A 16097-nucleotide genomic window follows, 5' to 3' on the forward strand; every position below is an offset into this window, starting at 1 on the left:
AAGAACCCCAGCTTTAACTTGTTTTTTAACACCGGACACTCATTTCGCCAGTGACCCTTGCCAAAACAATAATTACAGACACGATTGGGGTCCATGCTTCCTCTGTCTGCATTTGCCCCTTTGGGCCAATGCTTACTGGAGTTAACTTCCCCCATACTCTCTCGGAAACCAAGTTCTCCATCACCATGACTCTCCCAAAAAAATAATTTATGAGTCAACACAAACTCATCTGCTAACCTAGCCGCATCCGTAATCTTGCCGACTTCCCTTTCCTGAATGTAGGTAACCACACGGCCAGGCAGAGCATTCTTGAACTGTTCAAGCAAGATCAACTCCTCAAGTTCCTCTTTAGTATTGATTTGTGAAGCAGCACACCAGCGACTAAAAAGAGTAGTTTGGTCACGCGCAAACTCAACGTGGCCTAGTAAGCACACACTGCAGCAAGAGAGTACGCTCAGCATCTGACCAATTTCGAGCATCTGCTAAACGTTCAAACAATATAAAGAAAATGTCAGGGTCCCTTTCATTGAACTTAGGAACCAACCTCAAGCTCACAGAAACATCAAATGACAACGGCTCTCCCTTGTGGGAATCAGTCTGAAGCTTACCTTCACTCATAAGCTCCAGCTTGTATCGCTCCAACTCCAACTGTTGTCTCACCTGAGAATTTGCAATTTCAGCCTCCTGGAGACGAGCATCTTGCCTTGCCCTTTCAAGCTCCATAGTATTTCTATGTTCCTCTTGCATGAGTTGCCTTTGCTGCTCAAACGTTAAACCAACTCCACCAGCCACTTTGGAGACTTGAGCTGGCTCACTCACAAACGGAAAAACCTTTTTCTCTCACAAGTGACCCTTCAAAGTGAACAACATCTCAGCTTTACTGAACTTTTTAGAAAGCTCAACCCCATAGTGGTCTGCTAATTTCAATAGCTCCTCTTTTTTGAAAGTATCTAGGGAGACAGCACAAAGTATCTAGGGAGACAGCACAAAGTCTTCAATGGAAGCCATTTCAACAAATCAAACACAACCAAGCTTTTCCACCAAACAAAATGTCCAACAGGTAGCTGTAAATAAGGAACCCAACTCCCCTGACTAACTGCCTATCCAGGTCTAACTTCCTAACTTATCCCTAGTCTTCATGCAGGCTAGTGGCAGGATGAATTAAGCACAAAGCCCTGTAACCCGGTTAACCTTCAGCAAGCTGAAAATCACCTAGACAGTCATGGAAGTGCCCCCGAGCAACTGCTCTAACCACTTGCTGCACAAAAATAACAAACAAACAAAAGAAAGGGAGACAGCTGGTGCCACTCATTGCTTATGCCTACCAGGAAAAGGGTTCCAAATTACTCACACCTGGACCACTACAGCCGAAAGGCTCGACCCAAAAGATCTGTGTGGAAAACTCCCTTTAACAAAATAATCATCTAATTCAGATGCTCCCGGATGAGCCCCCATTTGTTACCACCAGGCTCACGGCTGTTAACAAAAAGAGAGGCCACACAGCGATCTTTATAACGAAACTATTTATTGTAGCAACAAAATCCTAAAAGCGTCATGCGTGCAGGAGAGAGAGAGAGAGAGAGAGAGAGACCCCTTGGTGCTTCCTTCTATTCTCTCCGGTAGCTCCTCCCACCAGGAAGCCCTTCTAGGCCAGGTACCCAGCTGCAGCGGGGGAGGGTCGTCACAGTACTCCAAAGGACCTCAGTCTCCTCAGCAGAAAGAGTCTGCTCTGTCCCTTCTTATAGAGTGCGTGGTCAGCCCAGTCCAGTTTGTTGTTCAGGTGAACACCCAGGTACTTATAAGATTTTACAATCTCAATGTCCAGTCCCTGGATGCTCACTGGTACCGGAGGAGAGCGTTTACCACGGCAGAAGTCCACCACCAGCTCCTTGGTCTTACTAGAGTTGATGTGGAGGCGGTTCTGCTGGCACCATTCCAAAAAGTCCTGGTTCAGTTCTCTGTACTCCCTGTCATCGTCGGCAGAGATGAGGCCGACGATTGCAGAGTCGTCAGAGAACTTTTGCAGTTAGACGTTGCCAGAGTTGAGCTTGAAGTCCGAGGTGTAGATGGTGAAGAGGAATGGAGCCAGAATGGTTCCTTGTGGAGCCCCCGTGCTGCAGGAGACCCGGTCTGACTCACACCCCCGTATCCTCACATACTGTGGACGGTTGGTGAGGTAGTCCAGGATCCATGTAGTGAGGTGGTGGTCCACCCCGGTCTGCTCCAGCTTGTCCCTCAGAAGCAAAGGCTGGATGGTGTTGAAGGCACTGGAGAAGAACATGACTCGCACAGTGTTTCCAGCCTTTTCCATGTGAGAGAGGCATCGCTGCAGCAGGAAGATGACAGCGTCATCCACCCCGATGCCAGGCTGGTAGGCGAACTGAAGTGGATCCAGGGATGAGCTCACCAGGGGGCAAAGCTGGACAAGGACCAACCTCTCCAGGATCTTCATCAGGTGGGATGTTAATGCCACCGGCCTGAAGCTGTTGAGGTCCTTGGGCTGCGGGGTCTTTGGTACTGGTACCACACAGGAGGTCTTCCATAGCTGTGGTACTTTCCCCAGCCTCATGCTCAAGTTGAAGACGTGCTCCACTATCCCGCACAGCTGGTCTGCGCAGGATTTGAGGAGCCTTGAGCTGATGCCGTCTCGACCTGTGGCCTTCCTCACCTTGATCCTCCTCAGCTCCCTCTTCACCTGGATAAGGGACACTCTGGGGGGTGGAGTGCTGTGAGGTGTTGGGTTGCTGGTTGTAGAGTGAGTATGAGAGAGGTGGAGGGGGGGAGGTGGAGTAATCCACAAGGGGTGCAGAGTTTTAATATATATATACCATCAGTGTTTCCCCTAGGTTTACAGCTTCAGGGGGGCGGGGGTGCTAGTGAGATGTATATATATATATATATACAAATGTATATCTATGTATAAAACATATTTATTATATATATACACACATATTTATATATAATCTAAATATTTATAAAGAATATATGTTTTTATTTTGTACACAATATATTTATTTAAAGGACAATGAAAAAAGCAGGGTTGTCATATTTTGTTTGGCTGTAAAAAATAATTTACTGTTAAAGCTATTTATTTTGACATTTGTATTTAGGATTTATTGTAACGTAATTTTGATTATTTATTGCTTATTTAGGTTATATTTTGATTTGTTAATTGTTTCTTATGATAGTTGTAGTTTAGTTTAATATATTTAGTTTTAGGTTCACTGATTGGGTAACACTGGGCACCTGTGGTTATATGTAGAGGTGGGTAGGCACAGGACCAGCATGCACCAGGGTGGCTAATGTTTTTTTTTTACCACAGCATCAGCGAAGAGTGTCAGCGTTTTGTTTGTTCTTTTTGTTTGTTTGGAAAATAAATTATCAAAATCAACATACCGAAATGGACGTTACTTTTCTTTTGCCTGCGTCAACTCCTAAACCCACGGTGCAGTGACAATTTGATTTATAGTTTTGTTTGATTTCGAAGGACAAATGGACACTACATTTACAGTGAATAATTGAAGTAAACTCAGGAGCAAGAACAGCTGATGTGGTGACGTCAACAAATAAACTGCTGTTCCAATCACAGAAAGACCGTCATCCCGTCCTTCGAGTCTGGACTCCCAAGACCAAACCCCCAAGTCCAGACTCCAAAAGAACACAAGTCTGTACTCTGTGTACTTGGAATTGCGAAACGGCTTTAGTCTCCCATGAATCCGAAAGTGAGTGACGACAAAATCCTGCGCCTAGACGTGCGAAATAGTGCGACAAATTTTTATCACAGACCAGCACAGCACCGTCGTGACCGTCTCCTGAGTAGGTTAGCTAGTTGGTGTTGCAAGTTGTTCATTCATGACGCACAATAGGTCACTTCATAATATTTGTACAGCTTTTGCGTGCTGTCGACCCCGCTAACTTACACGCGCTCAGCGTGCGAGCTCACAGAGGACACTCATGGCGTACACACAGCTATTAAAAGCCCTGCTGCACCGGACTTTACAACACACCGCGACGAAATGTAAACTCACGCATGTCAGATTGCTCATCCTGACGCACAGGACCGCGTCCACGGTCTCGCGACTGACCTTCCGCAGGAGAGTCGAGGCTCCTTCGTCCGTCCTGCCAGTGCTGAGCGGCTTCATTCAAGCGCAGACGCGTAGGGGCGTTCAAAGCAGCCCCGAAGAGAGAGACAGGTCGGTCTCCAGGTATCAGAGTGGGAGCCCGACGCCTTCAGCTGGACAAAAAGGTATTTCAATGTAATGGATTGGTGGATTATATTATGTTCATTGATAGAATATACTCTTATTGATTTAGTCCATAAATAACATCTGAATCGTGGCAAGTCGCCCTCACAAAGTGACTAATGCAATGTGTGAAAATGTGCTTCTCTGGTCCAGGAGCCAATTTGTTTCTGGAATAAAGCAAACACCTGTTTGCATTTTTGAAACTATAAAAATCAAATATATTCTACTTTTTAATGTACCAAACTGGTACTTACAATTGATACTAAACTGTTGTTTAATAACTCCGACCCTCAACATCCTCCAGTGAAAGAAGCTGGCAGAGACTTCACCTACTTGATAGTTGTACTCATTGGACTTGGGGTGACAGGTGACTACAACCTCAAGATGTAAAGCTCATTTTAAATATAATAATGCAAATGGATGCTAACGTGTGTTCTGTTGCACATGTTTCAGGTGGGCTGTTATATGTGGTGTTCCAAGAGCTGTTTTCCTCCTCAAGTCCAAATAAAATCTATGGGAAAGCCTTCAACAAGGTCAGGTTGGACCCAGAGGTGAGAACAACATCACAGGTTGCTGAGGCTAAACAGTCTTTTCCTAAAGGTTCAATAATATAACGAAAAAATCTCCTCCAAAAGTACACGAGCGTGCAACACTGTAAACTTTTCAGCATTGCTCTGAATTTGTGAATTATTGGTATGAAGTATTGAATTGTAGATTACCTATTCTACATTCAAGTCAGTGCACAGTTTGAAGGCTTCTCCTGTTGAAAAGTAAAGTTAAAAAAAAAAAAAAAATCTGTTTTTTGAAAATGTAGGTGATTGGTGCATTTGGGGAGCCAATCAAGTGTTATGGGGAGACTACCCGCCGAGGAAGGAGGCAGCAAGTCAGGTGGGTATTTTGCTGCTACGTAGAAGCTGTTTATTAATAGTATAAGGTAGTAGTGATGAGGTATCCTGTTTGTTTATCGTTTGTGTGTGTGTGTCTTTCCACATAAGTCATCTGGAGTACCTGAAGGATGGACTGAAGTTTATGAGACTTAAGTTTTACATTGAGGGTTCGGAGCCAGGCCTTAAAGGAACCGTACACTCTGAGTCCAAAGAGGTTGGTGTTTGCAGTTTATAAAATGGATGGGACATGCCAAAGCGGTACCGTTCATGTTTAGCGATACTAATATTTAAAAAGTGTTATTCCACCTCTAGTAGTAGAGACTAACTGTACAGAGGTCACAATTAGACTGGTATTTTGCACAACAAATATTGTGCTTTTTTGTTGTTGATATATCTACCAAATTGAGATTGTTTTCAAATTATAATCTTTTTATTTCACAGAATGCCGAAACTGGAAAATATGAGTTTCGTTACATATTTGTGGAAGTAGATACCTACCCAAGACGAAACATCATCGTGGAAGATAACCGATGAGCAAGATAGATAACTCTAAGTGTCTCTTCACGAGAGAAGCACTGCGAAAATGTGAATTATTTTGTGTTATTGGACAAATAGCTCAAGATTTACTGTGAATGTAACTTTAATTTACTATTAAAAACTTGTATTAAACATCAACAATGTTGGCTTACTTTAACTTTGCAACAACAATAAAGCATTTGGCATAGAGCTTTTCTTACACATGTGCTACAAATCATGTTTTGACCAAAAGAGAAGATCACCTTACTTTTGTAATCGACTGCAATCAAAAATGCTCTTAAATTGTAATAAAAATGTTGTCTGTTATATGCAGAAATGTGTATTTTTTTCCGTACGATTTATTCAAGTACTATATGAGATCTCTTATTATATACATTTGTTGTGTTTTGTTTACTAGATAATTCTGTATTTGGTAGTCCTTTAGAAATGCGAAACAATGACCACTAGATGGAGTCAAACACCCGCCATATAACAACAACCTCATATGACCTATTATATTTAATTTTGACGTAAATGCGTGTTTTTAAATAGTTTTCCCTACATGTTTGAAGGTAAAACAGGGAAACACTCATCTTATTTTATAAACAACGTATTGTTGATGCAGAGATATTACAGAGACATGTTCAATGAAAAAATATGAATGAGTTGGTATCTTGCTACCTTTCAGAACCTCGGAAATATTAGGATTTATGACGGACGTTATGAAACCCTCAGCTATAGTATGAGAAGGATCCCTTTGTTTTTATCTATTTTTGTCTCAGCTCTCCTGCTGAGACCATATATTGTATATAAGAAGATTAAGACGTAAGGTATAACTTATTCTTCCTATTTGTAGTCCTTTATGAATTTACTCTTTGAACTTTTCTTCGAGAGGCCATACTTTTTATTAAAAACAACTATGAACTGAGATGTGCTTGGTCATTTCCATCTTTCTGTGACGGCACAAATAAAATCTGTGCTGCTAATATAATGGTCACAAAAAATAGAAAGACATTTTCTTCAAGCAACAACATCACTTGAACGCTAAAACAAACACTTCAATTGTGGAAGAAGCTTACGGAAAACCCTGAAGGCAACACTGCTGTGAGCACCGCCCACTATTAAACCAACGCAGTGTGCTAACGTATGTCAGCTTACGTTCACGCTTTACGACTAGTTAAGTTGTTTATTTATTTATTTGAAGAGTAGCTCGCCGATCAACTAGCTAATTGTATGTGATACCAAGGAGATATATCCATAAAGTAGGTCCAGTCTTGTTGGGTCCGCAGAAACGCTAACATAAGATAACGTAAAGCGTTCGTCCCTGTTGTTGTTGTGGCCTACTATCCTACACGATAGCCTGACTTCAGCTAACTAAACTAGTGGTGGCCTCAGTTTGATTTGATCCTGGAGCTCTGCTCGCGTCACATCTGAAACGACAAGAGCGACACTTTCAAGATAATTCACAAGCCGAGTCGTCGCTAAATGGTAAGTTCAAAAAAAACCGTTCCCGTGTTTGCGTTCAGCTAAGTTGGGTAACGTTAGCTTAAGTTAACGGAGTAGTTGAGTTAAACGCACTATCTGTTTTAAGTTCCAGAAAGTGCTTTGCCATTTAAACTCAACCTCGCGCAAACGGTGAGATGCTCTGAGCTTCCGGTTCTCTTAAAAGCGAGTTGGTGTTGACTTCATCTATGTATCGATTGATTAAATGAAGCCAGGTAGCTTATAGAATAGGGAACTAGCTAATAGCTTACTAATACTTCTTATTGTTTTCTGGGCAAGTTGTGGTATTGTGCAGGGATCAGCGAGTGGTTTCCCAGCTATGAGAGCCTCTGCTCACTAACTGACATCTCATAAAAACAAATGGAGCTGTACTGGTACATGTGAGTAGTTATTATTGCATTGCTTTTTCAAGCTAAAGCTGCAGTATAAAACTGATGTGTAAAGTTGCCCATCCCTTACTCATCCCCCCTCCCTCTCGCCCTTTCTTTTCAGAGTTGTTATTCTATTCATCATTGTCAAGATATGTTTCTATGTTTGCTGGTACCGATCGAGACAAAGGCAACTGGAAGCATACTTGAGCAACCCACGCAATGCTCAGATAGTCATTGTAGGAGGAAGAGCCTACCTTCATCAGATGTGTGAGAGACAGAGTGTAAGTGCAGGCCCACACACACATACACACATCCAATATTTGAAACTATACGGCAGAATTGGTTTTGCCTTTTTTACTATGGCTTAGCCTAATTCTAAAGTGTGGGTATTAACAATAATCTCTATGTGGCCTGAGAGACTTGAGCATGACCCTGCTTGATTTCATGTTTACAATGAAGAACTTTTCAGTTGCTGTAACTTCAAATATTGCTGTTCAATTGAGCTTCCATATATAACCGTGTCCAAAGTGAACTTAAAGGTTAACTAAATCCTCACATTCAGTTTGATCTCTCTTGTGGTCGTCTAGCCAGCAATGAGGTTCCACTGTCAGTCCACCGCAGTTAACAAATATGTTCCATGTCTTAAAATACGCAATACACTCTGGAGTCTTGAGACTATTTCGCCACGGTGAGGGAGAGCTGAGAATCCTGCCAAACCCAACTTTCAAATCCAAGCAGAAGCATACAAGCTAATTTCGCACAGAAAAAAAAGCTTCTTTTGTTTTAATTTTTTTTACGGACTGTATGAATGTTATCAGGAAAATCATGTTGACATCGTATACCATTAACACTCTTTGTTGGCCCTGTGGCAGATACACTGGAAGTTGCGCATCACAAAGCGAAGTCCGGCCCTATTCTCAGAACTGTGGCTGTTTTCATCCAACTGGAGTTTGCTGTAGTAATAGAAAGTCAAATAAGGTCACAGTTGTGTTACATTTTTGCAGAGGAGTTGTTTGCTCTCTTGAAAGGGCATGTGCTTTTCAATCGGTTACTTTCCCAGGACAGGACACATTTCAGTTTTTAACATATTGAGCCAATGTGTGGATGAGTATTAATAGGCGTAAGCTTTTGATTTACATGTACTGTTGCTCACATTTTTTGGTTACCATTTTGTTTGACCTTGTTGATAAAGGAGGTCTGGCAGAGCAAGTCACAGCCTTGACAGCCATTAGTAAATGTAGCGGGACCCTTTTTTTGGCTCAAAAGCATTTCAACCATGCATGTCAGATTTTTTTCTTCGTGTCAATATCATCTGTAAAGACACAGACAGCGACGCGGGAGTGGACTGATTTACAGACGGCAATGCGTGCCTCTCCCAAGTTCTGGTGATTTCCCACGTCAGAAAATATCCAGTTGTCAGTCACTGATGTTCGTTTGTAAAGATATTTGGGAGAAGAAGAAAGCGCCTGGAGATTCTGATGAGTGAATGTGATCTGTTTGAGCTGCTCTTGAAAGAATCTTCTTGTCACTGGTATGACCTTAATAACTATCTTTTGTTTTGTAACTTCTTGCTGACGCTCATGCCCCTTATACATATTATTAAATTCGGCTAAAAAAATGCAGGCTTATTTTTTATTGTTCCCTTCAAGTGCTTCAGGGTCTTTCTGCTTTACTGCTTCGCTATAACACCTGGATGCGATCTCTGTGATTTAGATCCTTCCCAAATGTATGCTCTGTGAATCATAGAAAACCAGTTTCTCTAACTGTTCCCCTCTTTTCCCAGTGCTTCGTGGTTATTGCAAAATATTTTGCAAGAATGGAAAAAGTAATCGGTACAAATCTTTTAGGAAATGATTAATTGTTGTGACGTCTCCATAAATGGTAATGTTACTCATTTTTTGTTAAGCTTGACACTGCCACGACCTTTGAAAGATTTATTATTGCAGTAGTTCCATCTAAGAGGCACTAACAGATTATTTTAGAGTGGCGTGTAATATTTGTGGAACAGGAGATCTCCCACTTGTAAAAATAAATAAATTCTGCAGTTGAAACTCAGATCCCTGGGTTTACCCAGATCAGTGAACATAGTGTGTCCTATCTGAAACATTTGTCTGATTTTTAGAGGAAGTTCAATCCAGTTAAAGAATCTGTCTTTTCAGACATACAGTTGAGGCCATGTAGCTTGCTGAAGGTCACCCTAAGCTGATTCTAGTGAATAATTAAAAGACAGTGTCCCCAAATACCAACGGTGTGTATTGAAAGGCTTGGTCCACAGAAAACCGGTTATAGTTAAGAAAATGGTAAAACATTTATTTCTTGCCTTCTATTTTTAAATGATCTAACATATATAATGTTTAGATCGAACATAAAACATGTCTGGTAACATGAGCTATGAAACATTTAAATGTCTTTTAGCCTTAAGGCCTCAACTGTGTGTAAACTGCCTGATTTCAAGTTCCAACCCTTGAAGTCCTCTTACGTTTCCCTTATGTTCTTCTTTTATCTTCTTACTCTCCTTTAGACTCTTGTTCCTAATCTGTCCTTGTTTCCCAACTCCTCTGCTTGCTTCTATATCCTCTTCTGCCTCCTTTCTTCCTCTACCTGTTGTTTTCTCAGCTGTCCTCTGGTGTATACTTTTCCCTGTTTGGATTTTAATGGAATGTGCAGCAGGGAGGCCCCACGGTCATCCATAACCTGGCAGCCTGAACGTTTTCTGGAGAGACCCCAATATGACTGGTGGAGGTCCTGAGTTTAAATGAATCAAACATGGTGTGTGTGTTTGTGTGTGTGTGTGTGTGTGGGGGGGGGGGGGTTGATGTAGTATCACTCGCTAAGCTTCTTGGGCAGTCTTATTCACAGCTACCGAAAGAGACGTAGTGAACCCAGAAGAGCCATGGGGAGAAATATTTGACACATATAGGCCTCAGAGATGGTTGGAAGATTAATTGCTCATAGGTTATTGAACTTCATTTTAGTTCTGTGGCCGACTGAAATAGTGGTCACTCCAATAATTATCTTGAACACAGTAGGGCATGTTTTGTGCTGCATCTTTTTTCATCACACCATCACTCCCACGGCAACAGGACGGCAATATTGAACTAATTAAAACTGTAGTCAAAGGCATCACTCGGTAATTAAAAGAAAATATTGAGTGCTTCCTCACGGCTGATGCAGGAGATAAAATGCCTAACACATTTGTTATAATGTTTAAACCTTAGAGATGCATACTAACTCATCACTCAATAAAGTGGACGGCTACTTGCTGTCATGCAAAATCCAAAAATCACCCTTTCTTAAATTTGTCTGATAGTTTTTCTTCTTAATTTCAGTCTCTTTTTTTAAACGGACTGAAATCCAAAATATATCTTTGTAAATAATATTAACCGAGCGAGTGTTGCCGCCGACTGTAATGTGGACAGCCACGGCCTGTTCATGTGATTGTCTGGCTGACGCCTCGCTCCTTCATTTTGTGTAAACGACTGTGGGGCGGTGACTTGCGTCATCGAGTTACGGCTGACAACACTCCATGTTGGTCAGCCGCGTGTTGGGAAAACAAACCCGTGTACAATACAGAAAAGAGCTGTAATACTGGCCGCCCAGCACACCTCCCAGGTCGTGTATTCTTTAAGAATATTGTCTGGCTGTGTGTTCAGTGATGTTTGTTCTTCTTGGCCTCGCGCAAAGAGTTTAAAGGAAGTATATAATCACGCTCAGCAGCAAGTGCCTCTCTGGAGATGTGTACAGTGAAACCAGCTGAGTTGGTGTCCTGTTGCTGTTAGCGATGTTGACATTTGTATCGTTGGTATTGGCTTTTATGTTTACTGGTGTGTTTACACATGCTCCTGTATTTTTTGGGAGAGTCATTGACTCTGTTTTCCTTTCCCTCTGTAGCAAACCTCTGTCTGGCCGAGTTGGTATGGTGTTCAGGAGGACCTGTCTGTAGAAGAGCCATCCACAAACCTGCCACCAGCTGCATCCTTCTCCGACATGGACATGCCACCGCCATATGAGGCAGTCTCTGGAGGTAACACACACACACACACACACACACACACACACACACACAAACACAAACACACACTCCCTCTGGAACGCAGTACCATGTGTCTGCTGCTTGAGTGAGCCAGGAAGACTGCTTCATTTTCATATTTGTTACCACTTCTACATCCTCAGCCGTAGTATCCTGTGACCAACAGTAATAGGGAAAGTCCACCTTTTTTCTGGACTATTTCTGCAATCACTGTTTCACTTTCTGTGATAGTGAGCCGACGTCACTGGGAGAAGGTTTTCCGTGGTGATGGCTTAGCTCGATGTGTTGCACTGAAAAGGATAAGAGAAGTGAGCCTTTGTTCCAACAAACTGGCAGTAGAAAACAAACAATGTTGACATTCATTTGTCCATTTTGGCAAACTGTAATCAAAGGTGTACTCTACTAAACTGTAGGTTGCTATATGCTTATTGCGATGTGCTACTTGTGGTTGTGCAAAACATATGCTCCCATATACTTCCGGGCGGCGATTTAAGGCCGAAATGTTACCCGGTGACCGCCTGCATTTTATCGTTGTGTTGTGAGAAAGAAAGCAACATTTCCCTTCAGACACTTAATCAACGTTTCCTACGGTAGCAAAATATTGATGTTGACCGTAATCCTCACAGAACACAATCACTGATCAGAGTACAGTGGATGAATCGCCCCCTACCTTCCCTTTTGACTCCCTTCAGCATTGGTGCGTTGATTGCCAGATGGGACATTTATGTACCTGACTGATTGTTTGGGTCATTGCCACAAACGACACACGTCCACCAGTTGAAGTCCAGGTCTGAAGTGCTGTTCCCGAGAGCAGTAAATGTGTCTCTTCTGATTCTAAATGAAATCACACAGAGTACTTTGTTTGCCTTGAAAGGGCAAAGTAGGGTCTTTACATTTGGTGAGTTCCTTTATTCTGTGTTCCCCTTTTTATGTTTCTCAACATGTCATTGTGAGCTTATGAATGAACACACAAGCGATCCCGGTCAGTTGTTGAATCTTTGTATCAAGACTGAGTCTCCTCATGAGCACCTAATTTGATCTGAAGCGCTTGTTCCGTCAGGATGTGGTTATAGGGGCGAGTTGGTGACATTTCAGCACTAATTATATTACATGAACTCGTATTAGCCCTCACATATGATAATATTCCCAATCAATGATACCAGAGGCTATCTCAGGGTATGCTTTAATACAAATATTTGGACTGTTTTTAATGCTTGAATGTATAAAAAGTACTAGGTTGGTCTTGCAGCCGGAGAACATTGCTTCTTACACTTCTCAAATTAAAATGTCTTTCTGCACAAATATAAGTTGGCGTACACTCTTATTCTGCGACCATTTGAGATATTTCAGATATCCAGAAATATAAGACCAACGCTCGTGAGAAACCTTTTGATGGTGTTGTTAGACTGAGACCTGGTAAGGGAGAGGCGTTCGTATTGGAGTGAGAAAGTAGCCAATTTCACAATCCGAGTACGGCAAGCGAGGGAAACGGTTGATCGAGCAGTAAGAAGACGAGGTGAACAACATGGCAAAGACAAGAAGGGCTGCAAACGTTTCTTTTCTTTTTGCTGCTCTGGGCTCAGTTTCTCTGTCCTTCCTCACCAGCACTGGGTTTCGAAGATTCTGACTTTTTTGTTATTACAAAAAAGAAAAATCTATGCACAGTTCGTCACAGAATAACGCACACATGTCTCAGGGAAACAATGGGAGCGTTATTTAATGCAACGCCGCTAGTGTTGACCCATGTCTGTTTTTCGACCACTGATCAACTGGTTGACCTGTGTTTCTACTTTCCTTTCAGAGGATGATCTGAAGCCCCCTCCTTACAGCGAGTGTGCTCGTGGCGATGAGGCCGACGCCGCCCGTCCCTCCGATCAAGCTCCTGTCTTTTCTGAGGGAGACACCATTAGCGTAAACGAAGCCCCGCCCCCCTACACACTGTCCCCCCCTACACTAGTCTGTCAACAAGACTTCCCTGTAAGCCACGGTGAGTCCCGGTCAGCGAGCCGGCCCACCTAATCCATCCTTGATTCCAGTTTGCCTTTTCCATGCACTGCCTTCCTACATTCAACCTCAGTGATCGTCGCCAGCCTAACTCTCCTCACATGAGAGCAGATGTTTATTTGGATATGTAAATGAAATGTGTGCGTGCGAGTTTGGTGGTTCATAGATCCAAGTTGTTTTTCTACTTTGTATTGTGTATAACGAAAAAAGGATCTGATGAGTTTGGCAATCACAAATACCGTCAGCCGGTGTGCCTGAGTCAGGAATACAGAACCTGCCTCCCAGCGGGGATGAAGTTGGTACCCGTGACCTCTCAGCTCATAGGGGATCCGTGAGAACCCGATAAGCAGAGGAACGGATACCTTGAAGTGTTTTCTAAAGTTGTTCCCTCACGTCCAAGGCCACATCCTTTCACATATCTAACCACTTGATTCATTCTGCACGCATGTGGGGGAAAGTAGTTGCGACATCATATTTGAGACCTGACTTCTATGACCTTTTATGTGTCTCTGTAGATGTTCTGAGCCCGGTAACTTAATAATAAGTAATATCATTATAGACAATTCAAAACTTAGACCTTCTAATTAGATTTCAGTGCACCTTGCTGCAAAGGCGTGCATATTAAATACATTGTAAGTGTTTCAACTTAAACTAACTGTGATAACTTTGAACACTTCATTAATTCTGCACGCCTATCATTTGAATACAAAGTTTGTTGACGGAGAACTGTTTCATAATGAATCCACTAATTGTCTTAAATAATGAACTCATTAGCATAAGTGGTTATGCTTAATATACCATGGTGATTATTATGGGACATTTGGCAGTTCAAGTGCCTATTACCTGTGTGACTGGAAGTAAGCGAAGACGAGCGGAACAAGTGAGTGAAATAGATGACCACTTTGAGGAGGAAGACAATAGCTCGTTCTCTGTTGCTCATCTCCTCTCCTGCTGTTTCTGTCTGTTGCTGCCTTACATTAGCACCTGGATGCCAGAAATCGATAATCTGTGCAAACAAAATCAACATGAATTTAGTTATTTCTGTGTCTTTTGAAAAAAAGTTGTGGGCTTTGGACACAGTTTCTTCAGAAATCAAAGGAAAATGTGTCTCACACTCCCTCTTTTAAAGCGTATGAGAACCCATTTTCTGTCGTCCAAGTCCAGCTGTAAGATAATCAGATGAGTTATGAATTGTAATGTCATCAAATGAAAATGGAAAACAATCCTTTGAAAACAAATCCTCACAAGGCTGTAAACTCAGGCTAAAAACCTCTTCAACAAACCCAGTTATTACTTTTTTTTTTCATAATTGTTGCAAACAATAGACTAACCAAAAACATTTTTTACTCTCGCTGTTTATTTCTTGTAATCTCCATGTAAATCTACCACAGGCTGGTAGAGGTCAGCCTACTTTGTGTATCCCTGTGTTTATATTCTGTGCTATATAGTGATGCGTGGGGAGAAGTTGTTACTCGGCTTTTTTGTATGCATTTCACAAAATCCGCGAACACTAAGACGATGCATCCAAATGATCGACTTCTATGTTTGTTTCAGCAACAATGTAATCTGTGTACACTTTCCGAACATGAGAATACCTGCAAGAAAATCAATATGAATGCTGTATCAATGTATTTGGGGCCTTTGGGATAGTATAAGGGGATTTTCATGGAGGATCAGAAGTTGATATGAAACATGGTTTTAAAGATAATCCTTCATATTGTGATGCCACATCGTGGAGCATCGATCATTGAGGCCTTTCCTGTGGTTTTGTAATCCGTCTGAAACAGATCACCTGCAATGTACAAATCTGAATGTAGCTTTGACCTTCCATGGCGGCAGCATGATGAGGACGATCAACCTGCTGTAATGTTTCTCCTGTTTGATTAATTCGTGTTCATTCCCGTGGCGGTTGACCTATCAGATCTCTCCACTTAGAAGCTTTGTGAGCTTTGGGTTTTGATTCGGCGGAATCTGTTCTGTATTAAACTGTTGTTCATAATTGTGCTGGTGGTGGTTTCTTGCTTTACCTTGTTTGGGTAGTCACTTCTAAACAATTTCTCCAGTTTCAATAAAGACCAGACATCATGGAAAGATTTGTGTATTTTGATGGGAAATTAACTTTTGGGGTGTTCCACTTTTTAGTAGATTTAACGTCGTTACTTTTCTGTTGGAAGTCTCGGGTTCAAACCAAGACAACTTTGACCTCATTAGGGTTATTTGCACAAACTTCAGAAAGCTACCCCAGAGACACTCAAGACATTATATAACGTTTCACAGGCCGAGTAACCCTCCTTGTACCGGGTAAATGTGTCATATCCCATGAGGTGCCTTTTCAAAATGCTTGTCAAAATAATACATTATATTTATGAGATGGGTTTCTTCAAATTCTTTTCTGACAATGAAATTCCTTCATTGTTTTTCATCACAAGCAGAGTTTTCTTGCCGAGCTGCAGGGGGACGATACACAGGAGGGGAATTTTATTATGAAAAGACTTAACTTTGAAGGGTACTTCCTTGATTTGTCTAATTCTAGAAAACTGTC

At 41.9% G+C, this 16097-nt stretch overlaps 2 protein-coding genes across 2 annotated transcripts; both read left to right on the forward strand.

Moving 5' to 3' along the window:
* The first annotated feature begins 3751 nt into the window (after positions 1-3751).
* Positions 3752-5974, forward strand: timm21 (translocase of inner mitochondrial membrane 21). The gene is made up of 6 exons (XM_056434060.1): positions 3752-4246; positions 4549-4611; positions 4698-4795; positions 5059-5132; positions 5240-5345; positions 5573-5974. The coding sequence occupies exons 1-6, from the start codon at positions 3955-3957 to the stop codon at positions 5663-5665; spliced, it is 726 nt and encodes a 241-aa protein (XP_056290035.1). The 5' UTR covers positions 3752-3954; the 3' UTR covers positions 5666-5974.
* A 787-nt stretch (positions 5975-6761) lies between these two features.
* Positions 6762-15554, forward strand: si:dkey-118j18.2 (uncharacterized). The gene is made up of 5 exons (XM_056433544.1): positions 6762-7135; positions 7430-7530; positions 7643-7802; positions 11413-11545; positions 13353-15554. Exons 2-5 carry the CDS (start codon positions 7511-7513, stop codon positions 13568-13570), a joined length of 531 nt encoding a protein of 176 aa, XP_056289519.1. The 5' UTR covers positions 6762-7135; positions 7430-7510; the 3' UTR covers positions 13571-15554.
* Positions 15555-16097: the final 543 nt, after the last annotated feature.

This window comes from Pseudoliparis swirei, chromosome 16, assembly GCF_029220125.1.
Source record: "Pseudoliparis swirei isolate HS2019 ecotype Mariana Trench chromosome 16, NWPU_hadal_v1, whole genome shotgun sequence".
Lineage (NCBI taxonomy): Eukaryota > Metazoa > Chordata > Actinopteri > Perciformes > Liparidae > Pseudoliparis > Pseudoliparis swirei.

Coding starts and splice junctions, on each gene's coding strand:
- timm21 (XM_056434060.1), top strand. CDS start 3,955: ATGGCGTACACACAGCTATTAAAAGCCCTGCTGCACCGGACTTTACAA. Junction 4,612..4,697: donor CATTGGACTTGGGGTGACAG/GTGACTACAACC, acceptor CACATGTTTCAG/GTGGGCTGTTATATGTGGTG. Junction 4,796..5,058: donor AGGTCAGGTTGGACCCAGAG/GTGAGAACAACA, acceptor TTGAAAATGTAG/GTGATTGGTGCATTTGGGGA.
- si:dkey-118j18.2 (XM_056433544.1), top strand. CDS start 7,511: ATGGAGCTGTACTGGTACAT. Junction 7,531..7,642: donor ATGGAGCTGTACTGGTACAT/GTGAGTAGTTAT, acceptor CTTTCTTTTCAG/AGTTGTTATTCTATTCATCA. Junction 7,803..11,412: donor AGATGTGTGAGAGACAGAGT/GTAAGTGCAGGC, acceptor TTCCCTCTGTAG/CAAACCTCTGTCTGGCCGAG.